We start from the raw sequence: 21,982 nt of genomic DNA, 5'->3' as shown, positions 1-21,982 counted from the left end.
AGAAAAGAGCAGATGGCTCTCCTCCCCTTACACTGCCCTTTGACCTGGCTGGTGTAGAAAATGGGAGAGGGTTTTGATTTGACACTGATCAGGTCTAATATCCGTTTATTGTACGCGTATTCTGTTCTTCTTTCTCTACGCCATAAACATCCGACACGTTTCTCTGTATTTCAGTTCACCATCAATTTCCGAATCAATCCAAATCATGAAAAGGCTGACAGATAAAATTGTGACATTTTATTTAATTGTTCATTATCTTTACAGTTTTACAGATGATATACACTTCTGAATCCTTGAAAAACAAAGGATTTGCCAGATAGCACTGATTTGTCCACAACCCCAAATGCATCAGAAAATAAGTTAAAAACAGACTTACACAAACACAGTTTATTCTTTCAATCTTATACATTTATCCTCATTTTCTGAGGCAGATAAACAAAGTAAACTAAGCACACACACACACACACACACACACACACACACACACACACACACACACACACACACACACACACACACACACACAGGTAAGGCTACACACAGACAAAAGGCACTGCCAGCGGGAACACAAGAGAGAGTGGGATAAGACGAAAGGAGGTATTCGATCCATCCTGCTCAATTTGCTCATGGCTGTATGTTATATCTCCCATGCTCTAGGAGGCACACTTTTAAAACTACCGTCAAAGCCAGCAAGGCAGCACAGGGGCAAAAAACATGGAGGAAAAGAGACAAGACTTTAAAATGAAGCCCTAAAATGACCTCTTTTGGTCATCATTTCCAATCAGTGTGTCTTTAGGCTTATACAGTAAAACAAACCTGTGTTAAATTCATTCTAACAGTGATCATTGGGGTGCAGCTTACTTAACACAGGTGATCAAACTGCAGAAAACAAAATAATAACATTCTAACATAACACAGTGTGTGTTAGTCTGGATTGTCCCTGGCCACTAATTTGCAATGCAAAGGAGAAACTGGCACAAGAAAGAAAAAAAAAGCCTGGAACAAAGACGTTATCATCAGATTGTACAGTTCACATCTCTGACCTTTTCTCATTACTCATCACCTTGCTGTGCTTTCTAGTAACATCGCTACTATGAACTTCATGATGATATTCAGTGTCAGACAGAATGAAATCTCAAACACGATTTAAAGCAGGAATATTTGTTAAAACATATTAGAATCGGAAGAAAAGTACAAAGCACATCTTTCCCTCGTTACGAAGTAACCAGGATTATTTATTATATATATTTTTTATATACTGTACTATATTTATTCTGGCTCACCACTTTGTGGTCTGTTCTGCCTTGTGCAAGTAACTATTTTTGAAATCTAATATGTTTCATTTATTATAAAATACTAGGCTTATTCGTCCCTTATTTGTAACTTTGGTGTAAAATACATTATTAGGGCTTTTCACACTCAAAATCTTTCCCCTGAGTGATTGGATACTCCGGGTGAAAAGAATCCTGGGTTATCTTGTTTGACGCTTTGTCTACATGTTGTCTAGTTTAAATAAGAGATTTTCTCCAGTTCTCACATCAGTCCTTTCACCGAGCTTTAAGAATTGCTTCTAAAATAAGTGCCCAAGTAGGCACTGTTTACATTTTAGCTTTTTTTTTGACCTTTTTAAGGATGTCGTGTAGTTGATATCCAGTTTCTGCAAAATTTTCAGTCAGTTTGTTTCTGACTGTTCTGTCCAGTTTGTCTGGTATGCACTTCTCTTACCATAACTTATAAAAATAAAAGCGTCTCGTCTCTCTCGTCACGTTTCTATCACTGTTTGACATTTTAGTATTTACCCCCACAAACGCTGATACTACTGTTTACACGACATCATATTAAGCATATAATGCACGTCATACTGTATTAACGGTTCATTCCTGATCAATTACAACAATAACCCAGGCTTAAGCTCAGTGTGAAATGCCCTATGGTGTTTCTCAGCTTCTAACAGCCTTGCTTTACCCACTTATCTAAAACAATGACCAGATGCTCTGATATACTGTATGATTATCTAAGCTACAGTACATCTTATATATCATACATCCTACAGATTAGATTCCAAACAGTGAATTATTACGAAACAACAGTTTGTGGGAAAGCTCGGAGTTGTGTGATGGCTGAGTGTTGCGGCTGGGTGCTTCTATACATTTTCTTATGCTTTCACACCAGAACAGAAACAAGAATACACTCACACTCACACACACACACAGTCACTATACACTCTACATGTACGCTATAGCTGTTTCACATTTCTGTAGGGTTTTGGTTTGAGACGCCTGCGTTCCAGCATGCTTATAATGTACAGTATATCTGTCCAGTCTAATTTATAACGTTTATAGATTACACTGAAAAGCCTCCACATCTTTCCAAATGTACACACGTATGTATATGGATGATAGGTTATGATCAGTGCTGATTGGACGTGTCGAATATATGCAGTGAGAGACTTGTCGAGGTTATAGATTTGAAAGGTGTGCGGCTAGAACAGAGGATGCTTACAGGAAATGGCGCATTGATTAGTACAGAAAGTCTGACTGAATACAGTACGTTGTTCATAATGGTATTAGTTAAGATATGAATGATGCTGTAAAATGCAAGTGAGTGTGAGTGTGTATTGATTTCTTTATAGCACAAGATCTAGGTCTTTAACCTAGACCCATCTTAAGCTTTTACATTTATTCACTTCCTTCAATTCACTTCCAGGAATATGGAATCTTTATAACATTTATGCTTGCCAAATTCATCAAACCCCCCCCCCCCCCCCATTTCCTTTGTCTACTTTAAAAAAAAATACCTGATGAAGGTCACGCTAGCAAAAATAACAAAAAAAAAAAAGTCATGCTAAGTAACACTCGCAGTAGCAGTTATAGCAGCAGCATCATACAGAAATGTGGACAGACAAAAACAAATCCTTTTCAAACATCAACCACGTCAGTCACTCCTGTATCTTTGTGCGTCTGCCGTTTCGGTTCCCGAGTGATGTGATTGTGTGATCCGTCACTCTCCCCTTGTTCTTTATGTTCTTTAAGTCCTAACACCACCTCACACACCTTCTCTGGTCACTTTGTTAGACTCCAGAAGTCAGGAGGGAGGTCTGGTGGGGGTTATGAGGGAATCCTACGCAGAGTTTTTTTTTTTATGAGTCTGTCCATAGGCTCAGTGCATTAGCCAGGTTTGTTCTGCACTTCCTCCAGAGCGTTGATGAGTTTCTTACGATAGGTCATGTAGCGCAGCTCTACCTGCTTCACCCTTTCCCTTTCCTCCTTCTCCAGGATGGCCAGAAAGTTATGCAGCTCAGGCATGGAGAACGCGTCCCACTAAAGTATACAAAAAAAAAAAACCCCAAAAAAAACCACAGTTATAAATCAATTCAATTCAATTCAAGTTTATTTGTATAGCGCTTTTTACAATAGACATTGTCTCAAAGCAGCTTTACAGAACATAAACATAGAACAAAAGGTAAACATAAGGAATAATATAAAGAATTAATAAAATAAAAAATTCAAGATTATTATTAGATATATTTAGTTCACAATGTGTATGTATTTATCCCCAATGAGCAAGTCTGAGGTGACTCAGGCAGCAGTGGCGAGGAAAAACTCCCTTAGACGGTAAAGAAAGAAACCTTGAGAGGAACCAGACTCAAAGGGAAACAATAATGAAGATTCTGAATAAATGTGTTTTAACAGTCGGATAAATAATATGTGAAGATGTTACACTGACATTGTTTGATTTCAAGTGAAAAATGCAAACAAATAGAAAAAAAAACAGAGATTGTGAATATGAGAACATAATATAATATATAAGTATTTGCTATTATCTAAATAGATATTTGGAATGTATTTTAGTAAGTCAGGACATACTATAGGTTCATCTGGTATATCGCAAATAAAAATATATTCAAATTTGCTTACGTTTTAGTATCTCGCATAAAATGTTCCTACATGCAACCACTGTCTGTGTGCCATTTACATTTTGCGTCAAAGTCAGCTATAAGCTCTGCTATAAAATGTAGCCTCATCACTGCTGACTTGTGGCTGTGTTCTGGTTATCGGATCCGGAGTTCATCGCTCGCTGTCATTCCACGGCAGCCTATGCTGGTAAACGTGGCTCACAACTGAGCATTACAGATTTTCCCATCAGGGCTTTTGAATTTTATTTAGCCAGAAAAGTCACAGTGAGCTAAAAGATCTCTTCTTCCCAAGAGTAGACACGGTTCCACATAAAAGAACAATTTCAGTAAGGACCAAAATGAAACGGTCCAAATGCAACCGACTGTATTTAACCCTTTTCGGCAGTACAACAGCGTAATGGAAATCAACCTATTGGACATTTTCAATCAGTATAAACAAATCAGGACATTTTTCTGGATGAAGAAAACAGCTTCAAATTTTAGATGCTTGTGAAGAAACACTTGGGTTTTTATATCAGCATTTACTTTGAAGATAAAATAGTCTTTGAATATATTGTCGAAAAATAGGCCAAGTGTAAACAGAAATATCTTTCATATGAGCCATTACACATCACTGTTTAAAGTGACATGACAAAGAAATTAAATGATGAACATGGGCACAACCAAAACAGACCTCTGGTAAATTTTGATCATCATCTTGCATGAGCTCTAGCATCAAGACTGTATCTGTCTATCTGTATCCTATTCTATGGCGGTATAACGGCCACATGATGATGATAAGTAAGTAAGTAAAAGCCGTCACTGAGTCGTCACTCATTTTCTTCCTAGCTTCTGTGAGAGCAATCCTGCAGACTGCACTATAACATCTACAGTCGATTGTGTCGCACTGCTGAATAACTGACCTCTACTTCTCCCGTCTCATTTTCTTTCAGTACGAACGAGAGTTTCTCCAGATCAGGACCCGCCAGCAGGCGAAGGAGCAGAGGGTATTCAGAGTCCGGAAGCTTCTGGAAAAGATCTGAGAAGAACAGGAAGCAGAATGATTAGTATGTTTTATAGGAGCTAAATGCTGTAGATGGAGACACGTGATTGAGACCTGCTTCCACAGCTATCTGCTTACCTTGTCCATGGCGGTGCATTTGCTTGTAGAGAGCAAACTTGAGTGGATTGTCCTGCACCGTATACTTCCGGAGCAGGCCCTCGATGACCTCTCTGACTGTGGTGGTGCTGCTAACATGGAGCTGCTTGAGTGCTTCACCGGGCAGATAGAAGGATGTGCGTTTGTCTGATGTGTCAGCCTCCGCTGAGCTGTTCTCTGAGTTCCATGAGCTGTTTGCGTCCTTTTCTAGTACTGTTACCGGCCGCCGAAGCTTCATGTGGACCTTGATGAACCCGTTGTATGTGCCATCAGCAGCCTGAGTGAAGAAGTGATCGTAGTGTATTATTGATGAAGATGAAGTTTTATTTCAGTGTAATGCAAGTATAAGTCTAAACTCAACCAAGGACAACCAAACAAACCAATAGAACAACAAAGGTGTCTGATGTTAAAAATTCCTCATATAACGTAAAAAAATTCATGGTATGACTTCACAGACCTACGATTAAAGAGCAATGCAATGATATAGTGTGTGAAAATGTACAGAGTAACAAGCAGATGTTGGATTTTTGAAATGTGGTTGAAAAATACTGTACAACAGTATTAAGTGAAAGAAATACTCAGTGGAAGGAGAGCTATTCTAACCAGATTTACCCAATGGCAAAAATTGGTATATAAGCCCAGTGGTAATCCAGAGTAGACAGTTTACCTACCAGCAAGCTTTTGGGAGGTGTGAGGAAACCGAGAACTCAGACGAAACCCACAAGGAACATATGCAAAACTTGAACAAATAGGGGATTTTGAAGCTGTGAGGTGGCAACGCTGCCTGCTATACCTCTATGCTTCCCAAAATTGTATTTATTTAAAGAAATATAAAAACTGTCTTTAATATTTTGCCAAAATACTGTTTATTATTATTATTATTATTATTATTATTATTATTATTACTACTACTACTACTACTACTACTACTACTATGTCAGTTATACGGGATTATTATGTTAATAAAAATAAAAACTTTAGATATTATGAAATACCATTCCATCCACCTATTTTCTGTACCTCTTGTCCTACACAATGGTCATGGAGGGGCTTGGAGTATATCCCCGGGGACTTGGGGTACAAAGGGTGTGGGGTACACCCTAGACAGGATGCCAAGACATTACAGGGAAAAAAAACCATACACATACACACACTGAGCACAATTTAGAGGTGCCAATCAGCCTACAACACATGTCTAATCACAGGAATGCAAACTCCACCCACACAATTTGAAGGTAGAGCTCAAGCCCATAACCCTGGAGGTGTGAAACGAACCATACCACAAAAACAGTAAGTTTTACTAGCTGGCTAAGAATGAAGCAATAAAGTTGTGCTATACAGTATCTGGACTACCTAATACCAAAAGTTGCTACGAAATTGTAGAAAGCATATGCAACACAAAGAATACTCACTAAGTTCATTCCATTTTCGGTCACTTGAGAGTTGTACTCTTCTATCTTCGCCTTGACCTCTTCCTCGGTGAGGGACTGTTGCTTTTCCTCTTCAACCTCTTTAGTGGTATTCTGCAATGAAGAAAGGCACACGTTTAAACCTTCTTATTGTAAAACATCATGGTAATAATCTTTAATATGGTTCTTATAAAAACCATGGGGTACTTTTTCTTTAAAAACTAGAACCCTGTTTCAGAAAAGCACTTTCCATATAAAAAGGTACACATTAAACAGTTCACCACAAACATTTTTCTTTTTCTGAAGTTACTGGCATTGACGTTTGTTTAAACAACTAACCAGCTACCAAAACATAGCAGTGAAGTTAATGTAGCACTTTAGCTTTTACGCCAAACAACTGACGATCATAATCCTTTTGGAGTGCCGGATTCACATCTTTGTTAATCCCTTTCATGCCATCCCCAACGGGAAAAAAACACTCTGCATGAAATTAGCAAAAAAGCTTTCAGAGTAAGCATTATATTGCTCTGTAATGACAGATTAGCCATTAAGTGTATGCTGCTTTTATCGACTGCTGGACACTCTTCCTACTTAGTAGCATTAGTGATGTTTGTGATGTTAACCCCAACCAGAAATTGGCTGTTCTTATTTGGTCTCTTAATACTAAAAATAATCTGAAGAAACTCAGTATAATAGTCACAAGTCACAGTGTTGTACGTTTAACGACTTTAAATAATACGCATGTGCATACCTTATATATTGTTATTCACTAATCACTGTATAATTGAAGTTCTTTAAATGACAGAATTTGTATTAAATAGATAAATAAGTAAATAAATATATAAATAAAATGTAGTAACATTGAATTCATTCCAGTGTTTTAATTCAGTTAGCAGTATTTATTATTATTATAATTATTATTATAATTATTATTATTGTTTGAAATCAGGATCAAATTAATTTACACAACACCTCTGAATGCAAAAGGATCTACTTTGTAGGCTTAATAATCTTAGATTAGTGTTTGTGTGTTTTTTTTTTTTTTTTGTGGTAGCTCAGTGGTTAAGTTGGTGACCTACAGCTCGTGACCTACAGCTCAGAAGGTCATGAGTTCAAACCCCATGCTGTCACTGCTGGGCTCCTGAGCTAGGCCCTTAAACTTTAATTGCTCACTTGTAAAAAAAAAAAAAAAAAAAAAAAGATAAAAATGTGTATCGTATTGGATAAGTCCATCTGCCAAGTGCTGTAAATAAACAAGAATATGTGATAGTTTTGACCTTGTGAGGATATTTAGCTAATCTCAGAAAAGAAAACTGCTAGCTTAAAACAAACAAACAAACAAAAATCTGAAAGATCAGTGGTTAAGGTTCTATGAATATAAATATAAATAAATTTAAATATAAAAAAATAAATTAAAGGAGCTAGTATTTAAAAGCCAGTGGTTGAAGTATAAGCAAGGGACCTTAGCTGTCAGCGTGTTGGCTAACCATTCTACAGCTACTGTACACCATGAAACCTTTATCTTGCGATCTATCAGATTAATATCACTTGTTTGTGACTTCTAAGCCTCCTTAATGACTTTATTCTTTGATTCAACCTGCTTTCTTAAAAGTAAAACACCCCCCTAAGAACATTACAGAACACACACCTCCTTCTTCACTAACTGTGTCAGACATTAGAAAGAAGACATGACAACATGAGATGTTTCCTATTTTGCAAGCCTCCAGTGCAAAGAAATTAGAATCTGTCAGTGTAGATCTTAGCTGCTACTGAACAAACCTTAGCAACAAAGACTGAAGCTGGGATATTTTTAGTCACTTGCTACTGTATGTCCTTCGTAATGCATGCGTAGGGTTTTTCTTTTTTTCTGAATGATGGGGAAAAAAATGGGATCATTTATTCAATGAAGATGCTTAGGGCAAATTTTTGGTTTCTGTCATTGAGCAAAGAGGGACACAATAGTGTACACACGTACACACACAGAGTTTGTAGTATAAAGTGTATTGTAGTGTATAGTGTGGCTTTATGCACTAGATTTGACTGCTGGAGTCAAGACTGAGGAATGAAAGAGAGAAAGTCAGAGAGCAAAAGCCAGACAGAAGAGAAAGATTGAAATCCTGGATCAGAAATGTGTGTGTTGCTTTGTTCCCCACAAGCTAACACGGCTTAATAAATGTTCTTGTTAAAAAAAAAGTCTGCATACTAACATACCTAAGTAACATGAAAGTTGTTTATTATCTGGTGGCAAAATAGCAAGCATATGCACCAGATTTCTGAATGCTGAATCTTTTACATCTAGACTTTAGATCAGCAGCATGATTCCATGAGACAAATAAATAAATAAATAAAACAAATCAGCACTTTGTTTAATTGCAGATAAACCCCTGAAGCACAGGGAGAGCATGCAAAATACACACACACAGGTCAGGGTTAAGAATCAAACCCCTAACCCTGGAGGTAACCACTAAGCTACCATGCCAGACCATTTAATCCATTTATAACCAGCCTCTCTTTTTTCTATTTATTGTAGTATGAAGACAAAAATGAGGTTTTTGTGTTAAAGAGAAGCATAAAAAATAAAATTTTCATTTATTGATATTTGGAATCGCCAAACCATAAGTCCCTGTTTCACGTAGTTACTATAAAATGATACCATATTACGACGAGCGTATTAGTATAAACCTACTGTAGGTGTTAACCTGCTGTTAAAACAGAAAAGGCACTCATCATCAGCCACTGACCAATCAGAATTGAGCATTTTCTATCTACTGCGTTGCTAATTATCATATTAATCAGGATTATATATATAACACCTAACATAAATTTGTTAGGTTGTGTCACTGAGGTTCTACAGGCTCTGTTCGAGCTTAAACTTAGAAAAGCGTATGTATAAAGTAGCTATACATGTCGAATCAGTGAACCAGTGCGATACAATTTCTCCAGTGTAGAGGAAAAGAAGCCAGCAAGAGCTGGAATAATACTGCAGACTCAGCACCTACTGTACCAGCCAGACCTATCGAAATGGAGAATGCTTCCAGAGTGAAACGTATTGTTAAGGGTTGTGTGGCATGGAACAGAGGAAAAACAGATGATACTGGCTTGAAATGACATCTAAAGAATATCGACTTCTATTTGGTTCATCATCAGATCCACTGAGGTATGTGTTCTTCCTGAAAGTAGCTCAGGAATTTATACTTATACTGATTAATGAACTTAATTATGACCAGATTTCTAAATAATACCTTTAAATCATCATTTTTGATTGTTCTGCTATTGTTACATGGTTATACCTTAGTGTTTTATAATGAAACTCTTCTTCAGCTAAAGACACCTGGTCTAAATGCGCTAGCAGGGCTAAACCCCCTTCGTCCCTTTCTCTTTTTCTCTTTTATTCAATCAGGCATCATAAATTAGAATAGGACAAAAGCCTTTGTCACATATACATTACAGCACAGTATAATTCTTTCTTCGCAAATTTTAGAGGTTGAGGTGAGAGCACAGGGTCAGTAAAGATAAATCTCCCCTGGAGCAAAGAGTGTTAAGGTTATTACTCATTACTTATTCTTGCGATGATGTTGCAATATATTATTTTAGATTATTATGGAACCAAGAGCACCAGCACCAACGATATACAGAAAAATACGGACTATAGAACACCAGCTTCTAGAATGGGGAATGCGAACACTTCTCTGGCAGACGAGCTAAACATCTTTTACGTTCGCTTCGAGGCTGCAGCTAACTATGCTATCGAACGCTAGCGGCGCTAACGACACAAACACCATGCACGCGGAGAGAGCTGGAGAGGTAAACATGTTCACCATCTCGGAGCATGACGTGAGGAGGGCATTCAGGAGAGTGAACACCAGGAAGGCAGCAGGACCAGACAGCATCACAGGTCAGGTTCTGAAAGCCTGTGCTGACCAGCTAGCACCGGTGTTCATCCTCTTACTGGAAGTCTGTTGTCCCCTCATGCCTCAAACAGTCCACCATTGTTCGTGTCCTGAAGAAACCCCAGCCCGCCTGCCCCAAAGATTACTGCCCTGTAGCCCTGACCTCAGCAGTGATGAAGTGCTTTGAAAGACTGGTCAGAGACTTCATCACTGCATCACTACCAGACACACTTGATCCACTACAGTTCGCGTACCGCCAGAACCGCTCTACTGACGCCATCGCTCATCTTCTCTACACTACAATGAGCCACCTGGACTGCAGAAAAGGGAATTATGCAAAAATGCTGTTTGTGGACTACAGTTCAGCATTTAACACTATAATTCCCTCCACTCTCACCTCTAAGATGGAGGTCCTGGGACTCAGCCTGCTGCTGTGTCAGTGGATCTCCAACTTCCTGAAAGACAGACCACAAGCCGAATGGATGGGCAAACACACCTCATCCACCCTTACCCTCAGCACTGGAGCTCCCCAGGGTTGTGTTCTGAGCCCCCTGCTGTACTCACTGTACACATATGACTGTGTGGCCACTTCCAACTCCACCACTATCATCAAGTTTGCTGATGACACTGTCGTGGTGGGCCTGATCTCCCACAAAGATGAGACGGCCTACCTACAGGAGACTAAAAACCTGGAGAGATAGTGCCAGTAGAATAATCTTCTCCTGAACGTCAGCAAGACTAAGGAGTTGATAGTGGACTTCAGCACAAAGCAGGAGCGGTCTTACCAACCACTAAACCTCAACGGGACCCCAGTGGAGAGAGTGGGCAGTTTTTGATACCTGGGTGTCTTGGTCCTGTCACATCAACACCCTGGTGAAGAAGGCCCGGCAGCATCTGTGCCATCTGAGATGCTTAAGGGACTTTAAACTACCCTCTCAGGTGCTAAAGACTTTCTACACCTTCACCATTGAGAGCGTGCTGACGGGTAGCATCACTTCCTGGTTTAGGAACAGCACCATGCAGGACAGGTGAACCCTCCAGAGGGTGGGGCGATCAGCTGAACATACCATCCACACCGCTGACCTGCAGGACATCCACAGCACGTGGTGCCGGACCAGGGCCAGGAAGATTGTAAAGGATCTCAGCCATCCCAACAATATACTCTTTTCTTTGTTGCGTTCAGACACAGAGAGAATGAGGAGAAGCTTCTTCCTGCAGGCCATTCGGAGTTTAAACCAGGAAACACCCAGGATCTGGATCTAGTACTGGACCTCTCCGTCCATCTTCACTGTTTTTCTGCACACTTTTTTGCACTGACACTTTAACTCTGGACTGTCACTTTAACTCTGGACTTGCACAGCACAGTACTACTTTATACACTATTTACACACCATACTGCACATGGACACTTTGAGGACAATAATTAAAAAACATACGCATTTATGTATATTTATGTATATACTTTTTTTTTCACTTATATTTTAATATTTTCATATTTTATATAGTTTCTTTTTATATAGTTTATACTTTTTTATTTATCTATCTCCTTTTGGGTATATTTTATATCCCAAATTGCATTCCTTATGTTTGAATACCTGACGGATGCAAAGATTGAGAGCGTCCTGACAGGTAGCCGTCTGAGTAACAGGTAAATTTGTCTGAGTAACAGGTACATTATTTTTGATATTTTCAACCTGCTTCACCCGGTAGCGAATGTTCACCCTGTAGGGAATTATAAATTACAAACAGAATTTCAATCTGACTTTCATGTCTTACACAACCCTTGTAGATTCGCTGTCAAGATATCGACACGTTTGATTTTAGCCTCCAGTCTAATATCCCAACAAGCCAACCAGAACATCCTGAGTCAGCTATTACTAAAAGACGTGTGAATTTCGATGTTGGTGAATCTTCATACTCTTTCCAGGGAGATGGAATTGACAAGTTCCGACTAATCTGTCAGGAATTCCTGCATTTGTGAGTAGAGCTAAATATAGTTGCCTCCCACCCTTTCCCTAGCCTGCGATGAGAAAGTGCTACTGATTAGAACAATGGAGTAGACGATGAGGTAACCTTCTCAAGGTTTCTGGGTTTGCATATACAGAAAGTGGCTTTACTTAAAGGTGGAATAAGAGTTGGGGTGCAAAGCAGCTAAAAATGAGAGAGAGAGAGAGAGAGAGAGAGAGAGAGAGAGAGAGAGAGAGAGAGAGAGAGAGAGAGAGAGGTTTATGTGCTATGGATCAGAAGGGAGGAAAAATGGTGCAGAAAAAAACACTATGCTGTAGGGAGGCATCAAGCTGTCACTTTATAGCAGCAGACTTGTGAATGCTTGCTTGGTCCCCCCACCCACCCACCCACCCACCCAAACACACACACACACACACACACACACACACACACACACACACACACACACACACACACACACACACACACACACACACACACACACGACGCACACACACGACGCACACGAGAATTGGCCTTATTTCATTTTCAATTGCAGCTCTTTCAAGGATCTAAGCATTCAAACCACTGCCTTTAAATTCAAAAATAAATATTCATGAAATTTGGTACGTGTGTGTGTTATTTAGTAATGTACCACTCTTAATTAATTCATGGTACACTACATACACCTTCCAAGTGAAACATACAAGAAAAGTGACAAGGAAAGGTAAGGATTAGTACCAATTGTTCTGAGAATGTGGGTTTGAATTAGATAATAGACCATGAGGGATCTATTTGCCTCATGCACGTCTCCCCTGCTTACAGTACGTTATTGTGGGCCAGACTGAGAGCTGACCCACATTTAATACACACAAATGTATTTAACTCTAAATCACTCTATATCTATATCTATATCTATATGTATTTAACTTTAAATTAAATCTAATTGTTATTAAAATACATAATTACAACAAAATATAAAACTGCTACCGACGATAGCTCAGAAAAGTATACTGTCACAGTATAGTGTTCACAGTACTGAGAGCATATAATCATATTGCTCAGCGTTTTACTGTACTTATATTTATCTATGAGCTTGTCTCTTTAAATAGATTACAACCTGCAGCACCTGCATCGCTGCTTTATACAGCGGAACTAAAGACCGTCGTGGCCTTTATCACTTCCTCCTGCTCCAACTGCCTACATAATACTGTGTCTCACCCACAGGAAAGTAAAATGCAATCAAATGCAAATAAAAAGCAGACGTCTGCTTCATTTCCTGAAGCAGAAAACATACAGTAAGTTGAGTGGGATGGACTACGATAGCAAAAGACCACAGGAGGTTTCTCTCCTGTCCGCCAATACCAAGAGGTTGTTGAGGTTACCTGACAGTTGAAACAGGACAGTTGAGGATTGGAAAAAGACTAGATGACATGTGTCGCTTTCACTCTTACTCATTTCACTTCAGACATGACCTTGTTTTCCTTCCATGCCCAGCATGAAAAATCTGAGAAACTGTAAAAACATACTGGAGTACTAAAAACAGTACTTTTGAAGTACTGGAAACTAGAGCTATCTATTTACACACAACACCCAAACCTTTAACTACCACATTTCCCTGCTCACAAATGATGTTTATTATTTGACACCGTTGCAGTTTCTCAGATTAAATGCCAAAGTTTTTCTCCATAATGACATCTGAGGGTCTAAGACAAGCCCGTGATACATAACAAAGCACATCCGTGATGCGATCGAGACAAATATCACCTTACATGAGTTATAAGGGAAGTGCTTCCTCTGTGTGTTCTCACTTCCATCCTTGAGCTCAGCACATGGTGTCTTGAGCTGATTAGGTAACAGGATGTCATCAGAGCCATCCTCAAGCCACGTGAAAGCTCTTGAGCATTCTGAACGATATTGACTTTATTTTTGTCAAACCCCAGGAGCATACCTGTACTTAAAATGATGACTAAATGACTCACTACAAAAATGCCACTAGAAATTAAAATGTTTAGGTTTAATACTCATATTTAGTTTACTGCAGCCTTGTAATAGGAAATAATATGGAAACTAATCTGAAATCATTTTTGAATATTGGCTCACGGATCCAAGGCTTAAAAATCTGCATGTGTAAAAATTTACTATAAAACAAATTTACTGCCTCATTCCACTCAAGTGAATTAGCCTTTTCTCACATTATTTTGCTATTATTTTGCTATTGATACGGCCTTAAGTGAATAACTGAAGTAAAAGAAAGAAAAACTCTCTTAAGTGTTCACATACTTGGGGAACTGGATCAGCTGACTTCAAATCTCAGACTCAGGATTAAAAAAAAATATATAGTCCCACATGTCTCAGTCCTAGCTGTATTCCTCGCCACTAACATCCAACCACTCATCAGCCTTATGCTTTCTATCTTGGGGATGTTTTCAGGGCGTGGCTTTGAAAAGTTATACTAAAAAGAGAAGTCATATTAGTTTGAATTGTGAGAACTGAACAATGTACTGAAACTTGCAATGACATTGCTGACTATCTTTAAACCGATGAGCCCAAAATCACTTCCTATTTGACTTAGCTGATATTTTTAATACACTGGTCATCATCCTCATAGCCATAGCTCTGAGCGTGTCAGTCACAGTTGCAGTCGGTGCCTGAGCAGAAGCTTGCTTATCTCAGAGCGGAAGCGCTGTGAAACTGTGGCCCACTTCCTATTACAACCGAAGACCTGACATACTCACATACTTCATGCTTTATTGTGTAAATTTTCTTACCAAGAGTGTTCAATGCAATAGCACTGTGACAACTGCATGCCATCTATGATCTCTCGCTCTCGCCTGACATACTGTACGAGCTCTTTTCCTGCAGTTTCTGCAGAGAAACAAATGTACTGCAGTAATGCCAGTCTCTCTCTGTCCCCCTCCCACACACACACACAAACTCTCTCTCTCCCTCTCTCTCATTACTGGGTCAACCATCAAGTGGGAGAAGCTATCACTCACTACATATTCACGTCCCTTTAACCAAACAAAGCTTGATCATCTGCATGTAACACCAACAAATCTCACAACACTCCCCACACACACTAATATAGCCCTAATGATAGAATGTGTTTATTGATGCATTGCTACTACACCAAAGCAGCTTGGCCACCATGTGCTCTTCAGAACAGCCGAGGGTGTGATTTGGCGTATAGACTGTTAATTAATTATTTTATGCTCAGCAAAGCCAGCAGCTGCAGCGGTATCTGACAATCGCCTGTAGTGAGTTTGAAAGACAGACTGACAAAAACGCCTGCGAGTCCAGGATCATTTGCATAACTTGCCATTACAGAGTAAAATGAAAGTGGTGTGTGCATATGTAAACCATCCTTTTTGAGCTTGCTATACATGTAATATTATAAGAATCCTCTAGCTGTACTGTGTTAAAATCATCGAGTATCATAAATCTGAAGTCAGTAAGTTTTAATGTACAGCGTGTTCAGTTCCAAAAGCATTGCATGTAGTGACCATGATCCTTAATATTTGTCTACCTTTCCCTATTCAAATGTTAACAACTGGCTGTAACGACAGCGTTATGGGGTGGAGCTTTTTTATTTGTTTGTCTTCTATGATACGGGGGAGGACATGTGGCGCTGATGTTAGGTGGGTGTCATATTTGCTCGAGCTCGTGTTAATGAATGATGGGTACATGGAACTGGTTGTATGTTCCATCAATTTTTCCTTCAGAGATGCTTATTAAGTACCAAATACTGCATGAGCTATGATACTGTATTGATCTATGCTAGGTCAAAGCATATAAAATTAGCTTTGACAGAAATGCTTACTTCAACAACAAAAGGAAATCTGATCTGAAGCTAAGGTTACAGGACCAGTTCTGCAACAATAACCTCAACTCTAACCTGGCAACCAGAACTGCACAGACAGCACCATCCTAGCAACCAGAGTCACACAAAAAACCCACATCCTGCCAGCCCAAACAATGTACAGTATGCTCTTCTTATTTTAGCTATTGCAACAGACAATAACTAGACAATCCTAAAAGAAACCCACATAAGCAAACAAAAACAATCTTCAGTCCTTGGCTACTCTAAGCTGGTTACCTAAACTGGTCACCTACAGTACACTACGTAGAGGATGAATAATTCATGGCATGAACACGGATCTTTACAAACCTGACACTAGTGAAGTTGAGGTAAGCCTGGTGAAGCAGAATTCAAAGATTTAAATATATTTAAGCAACATATATTGTTCATATTTCTTTCAAAAGACAGAGCGACAGTAAATAAGTGGGAAGGGCAACTCCAGTCGGCGATATGCCAGATGCCCGTGCGTGTTATTCATCTCAGCTTAGCATCTTAAGCAAATAAATTAGTCTCAAATTGAACTGAGCTTACATAACACAAGTGCTTATACGTTTTGGGAAACTTTGCCCATTGGGAAAACACAAGAGTTGAAAGAATTTTGGGCGTGTCCCAAGACCAGGAGATGATTTAAAATGTATTTGTTATTTAGAAACAACTCCATTTAAAAAGATAATAAGGAAACGAAGGGGAGGTGTTTTCGCCTCTTCAGCCCACTCCTTTTTTCTTAATTTTCAAAAAATTACGCTAGAAAGCTGGTAAAAGCTGTTGTTACAATTAGCATAATTTACTGACACAAAAGAAACACTGAAAGGGAAAAAACTTCCTCAAATCTGAGGTTTGATTTGAGTAAACAGACTTTGTTCTCATGTTAAACTTTCCACCAAGAGAATTTCCATCATCAAAGGTTTAGAGACATTTTACCAACATTGGAAATCTACTGTATGTAGAAAAGTACATGAAAACAGGCTTTTACAAAACACACCCTAAATAAAAGCAACACACAATTTTCACACAAGTCATCATTGCGTCACTTCAGAAACTTCAAGAACACAACCCAATTTCCGCACTCTATGACCGTCACCTAAAAAGAGCCCTTCTCTGTTTCAGTGATCTTCAAAAATATACACTGTTTGCTCTTCTTCCCCCTTTCCCAGCATTACCTTGTCCTTTTGCTTGGACTGTGCTCGGCGAAAGAAGGTGGTCTTGGCGGTGAAGAAGGCGGAATCATCGTTCTCTTCGTCCAGGCTGCAGTAGCCACTGCTCATGCTATTGCTACCGGTCATTTGCGGGGCCTCCAGCGGCCCCCGGCACCATTCCAGGCTTCAGGCAGTGCAGGAAGTAAAGATCTGATCAGGAGATGAGGAACAGTTTCAAATAAGTGACGAGAATGCCTTAAGTCAGTTGAAGAGACAGACAGAAATCTGAGAGCAGGAGAGTCAAGGTATCAGAGTACTTCTACGTATCACTGCTGGGGGGTTGCGGAAGAGCGGCAAGGAGACCTCGGTTCCTCTTTCTGGCAGGTCAGCAAGACAAGATCTCATTGGAAATGAGAAGAAATGGCCTTTTCAGCTCAGTCCCTGAGATGCACATCCGCTCAGCTTGCCAATCAGATGAGAAAAGGAAGGATAAGAGAAAGCTCTGTCTCTGTGAAGTGAAGTGCCCATGCAGGCTTGTTGCCACTAGTGAAGATTGCTGCATAAGCTGGGGTTGATGACTGAACCCACGGCGAGTCTGTAGACGATGCGTTGCTGTGTTGAATGTGCTTGTAGTGAGTAGAGCTGTCAAAGCTGGGAAACAACCTGCTTCCTGCCTGCATTACCAGAGACTGAGAAACAGAGCAGTGCTGACGTATTACTCCTTCCCTCCCTCTCTCACTCCCTCCCTCCCTCCCTCTCTCTCTTTGCCTTGCTTTACCATTAGTGGTTGAGTCTGCTCTCTCTCCCCTGTCTCTGTCTCTCTTCCTGCATGCAACTGCTCAACCATAGCCATTTCCTCTTAATGATACACTTTCACAAACAGACACAAACACAGGGAGGGAGAGAGAGAGAGAGAGAGAGAGAGAGAGAGAGAGAGAGAGAGAGAGAGAAGACAGATACATCACACATGATCCAATCAGCATGTGGTCCTATTTTACATAGCATCCAGTATGCAAAGGGACAGTTCTTTGGAAGAAGAACAAATATGTCAGAATTTCGAGTGTTCAAATGTGAAAAGGAATCATAACCATTTACACAAGCGGCAACGAATAGAGGAAGCTGTGACTGCTGCGTAAACAGAGCACACTTTATACTAATGAGGCTCTGAAAAAAAGCCACAGGAACAATTGAATGGCTTCGATAATGTACAAACTATTGTTACTGTTTGCATGATTAATTCATTCCAATGCACTTTGCGTTGAAGTGTAGCTACTGTGTACAATAAAGTATAAAGTGGACGTATTATACGTTATAAGGCACACAAGCTGCGAAAAAAACGCCACCTTGCCCACAAATGTTTTCAGTGCACGAAAAAATATTCATCAATATATCAAATATTTTGGGCAATGAAAAAATATCACATGAAAATAATCACATGAGTAGATATATAGTACATGAGACATAAGGCCTGTCTTGCCGGATCAGTCAAAAGGTTCTGATTAAATGTTTTCCAGCAACATTTTGTAACAGCTTTTTTTTTTAGTGTTAGTGTGTTCATTCTAATACCTTATCATTTCTATGAGCAACCACTCGTTCATAGGGACCTATGTATGCCGGATGATCTACATAATTTATAAGAAGTGCATGGGAAAAATGTATAAACATTGATTACTTGTTGTGTGTAAGACAGCATTTAATAACCTTTATTCATAAGTTCTCCACCATGGGAAAAATATTTGGAAAGAATGAAACAGGACTTTCAATTTTTTTAAATAATAGGGGGGAAAAACCCTTTGGCACGCGCTGATATTGTAAAATAGTCATATTTGAGGTGGTATCTGTAATCCTGCTTCATCACACCACTCTAAGGTTGAATAATTTCCTGTAACAGCATGCCCTCTTCTGTTCTATCCCTTACTTATTTATCAGAAATTGTGATTATATATTAAAAATGGGATTTGAGGTGCCTATCTATTCCAGCAATTTTATGAATTTGTATTTTGTTTTTTGTTGTTTTGATAATAGACACCCCATGTACACCTAACTCTACATAAATAAAATGCATTCATTTTGACACACAAAGACTTACAACCTGACCGTTGAAAAGGCATCACAATAACAAAACCTACATACCTGCAGGTCATAGATTACATGACCGTTGACCTTTCTTAAGGCCCAGCAGGCACCACTGGACTTAACCTTTAACCCTGACCTTGATAAGTCAAGACCAGCTGAGTACAGAATAATGAGCAAATAAATACTTCTCAACGGCAGCCTGGGCATCATTCAGCATGTCTCATTATTTTCCTCATACTTTGGACATATATCACATCATAGTGGAATAAAACATTAGCAATATCCTCTCTACGATCGTCATGTCAGTATCCAGACTTGCTTTGTCCAATACTCTACACCAAACTATATTTTATAGAGTGTGATGAAAAGCCTGGGCTAGAAAATAAAAGAGATAAAATGATGACCTCTTTCAATAGAGGCTGGCTGAAAACCACTTTCGATTTCCCATGTCACTGCTTTACTCAATTCTCATTGAGCGACAGTTAAACCTTTGGACTCAATCCAGTATTCTTGTAGATTCTGCCAATGCAGCAAAAAAAGCTTCTGGGATCCCAAATCAAAGAATGACAAATGTCCCTATAAATGCTCCTGGGTGACGTTGGCGTGTGTGGCTGTTGATTAAAAAAAGACTGCTTCTATAAATGCAGACAAATTACCTGAAGCCAAAGCCGTCTGTTATATTACCATAATCGATGAGATGGTTGATGGTAAGAAGATGGAGGAGATGAAGATTGCTCTCCTGAGGGTTTGGGGGTTTTATTGACTGGCTCAAAGATGAGGATCCCTGCTCTGCATGGCATCAATATGCTGTAGTAGCAGAGCTAGAGGAAATGTTGCAGGGGCTTTCTGCAAATTGCTCTGAAGGAAGATAATCAATCCCATGAAAAAACTAACTGCATAAGTGCTCTTCCGTAGAAAGAACCCAAAACCTGCAAGGGTTATGAGATTAGAAGCATTGAACAAAGAGTTCACCAGCCAGAGGCCAAGGCAAATCTGCTCATTGAGTTGCCCATTTGTTCTTGCCAGATATGGGAATCGAATTGAAAAAATGTCACAGCAATAGCAGCATCTTATTGTACAACGTGCAACTTCACAAGCGTAACTTCAGATCCCCAGCTGTTTGGTCAACATAACACTCCAGGACGACAACTGTAGGGCGTGTAGGACCAGTGTGTATGGGTGTGTAGGACAAGTATGACAGACTGGCAAGTCCGTGAGACCTCATCTCTGTAGAATTTTGTGAGATTATTTGGAACAGCAGGTGAAATACTGAAATAGGCCACAAAACACCGAGGTGTGAGAAATGCACACATGGTCAGCACAAGAGCGTTAAAGTGACAGGAGATTTGAAGAAACTGGTGACATGGGCATATGTTAACTTAGAATTTCCGTTGAAGTTACTAAGACACAAAAACAATCATGATAGCAAGAAAGGTTGTGAGAAACTGACACTGGAGACTTCCATAAACGTTCAATACAGAAATCTTCACCATATTAACTATTATAGCTACCGGTGCTTTGTGGTTTGGACAGGATTTTTTTTTTAAACAGTGCCACTCAATATCCAGTATCTAATGATAGAATCCTCTTACACACTGGTGTTAAATGCAGCGTCAGATCCTTTACATGATCTGCTTATCAGACCCCTCTCTGGTAGCCAGGACACCTCATATCGTTCACTTACACTTTGTCTTTAATAATGCACAGAGGCTCTAATTTCTTTCTCCACTAAACATATACCAAGCTCCAAGCCATGCATATGGTAGGTTAAAAAGCTTACCTCATGCTCTATCAAATCTTGAAGGTTATGCTCCCTTTAACCTTTAGCAGTGTTTATTATGTATGCCTGCCTTGTGAATTTGAATACGTACAGTATGTCTAAAAACAGGTTAGGGAGGACACTTCGAAGGTTAGTATCGCAGGTTCTTGGGACGCTAATACATATTTGCTGCACTGAAAAACAGTGTGCAAATCAGTTAGCATGTCAAGGACATAGGAAGGTGTGTTTCTTTCTCAATTTCTCTCTCTCTTTTTCTCTTTCTGTCTCTGGTCATGTGCAGTGTCTGAGACACTCGCACACTGAGAGCAGCTCTCATGGTCTAACTTATAAAGCATACAAGTGTGTTGTCTTGATTTTATTGGATTTGTTGCTATGGTGATTTACAACTGAATGGCAAAATGCTGCCACTGTGTTACTGTGAGTCAGTGGGACGTGCTGAGAGCTCCTTGTATCAGCTAGCTTTGCTGTGATGTGTCTTATCTAGCCATTAATCCTGTCCAAGTGAATGTTTTAGGTTTAAATGTAATGTTTCAACACAATTCAACACTAAACAGCTAACTTTTTTCTCCTGATTACTATCTTTAACTCCGAAACGCTAACTAGGTAGCTATGTCGTTCTAGTTAACAGGAAAAGTTACACCAATGTTAACGAGCACTGACAGCAAAAAAAAAAAAGGTCAAGTCACTGCAAACCTTTTTATTCCCCGCACAAATCACTAGTCAAAGAGACCGAGACAGATATCAGTTTTTATTTTGAAGGTATTTTTGTGGAGCACAGTTTTCTAATCACCTGCAAATCTATAAAACTGACTCTAGGGCTTCAATTAC

At 39.4% G+C, this 21,982-nt stretch overlaps 1 protein-coding gene across 3 annotated transcripts in view; it reads right to left on the bottom strand.

Moving 5' to 3' along the window:
* Window positions 1-215: 215 nt before the first annotated feature.
* Window positions 216-21,982, bottom strand: part of rassf5 (Ras association domain family member 5) — a 44,402-nt gene continuing 22,635 nt past the window's right edge. For 2 of the 3 annotated variants that reach the window (XM_027144352.2, XM_027144353.2), the window contains exons 3-6: window positions 6,467-6,577; window positions 5,037-5,331; window positions 4,819-4,934; window positions 216-3,320 (exon numbers count right to left, since the gene is read on the bottom strand). In XM_027144352.2, the coding sequence (XP_027000153.2) occupies window positions 3,168-3,320; window positions 4,819-4,934; window positions 5,037-5,331; window positions 6,467-6,577 (675 nt within the window). In that variant the 3' untranslated portion in view covers window positions 216-3,167. Of the gene's footprint in view, window positions 3,321-4,818; window positions 4,935-5,036; window positions 5,332-6,466; window positions 6,578-17,322; window positions 18,012-21,982 lie in introns of those variants that run through there. The other variant, XM_027144354.2, reaches the window with a different exon arrangement.

This window comes from Tachysurus fulvidraco, chromosome 2, assembly GCF_022655615.1.
Source record: "Tachysurus fulvidraco isolate hzauxx_2018 chromosome 2, HZAU_PFXX_2.0, whole genome shotgun sequence".
Taxonomy (NCBI): domain Eukaryota; kingdom Metazoa; phylum Chordata; class Actinopteri; order Siluriformes; family Bagridae; genus Tachysurus; species Tachysurus fulvidraco.
The sequence above is the reverse complement of the archived record's forward strand: the minus strand, read 5'-3'. Positions and strand labels throughout refer to the sequence as shown.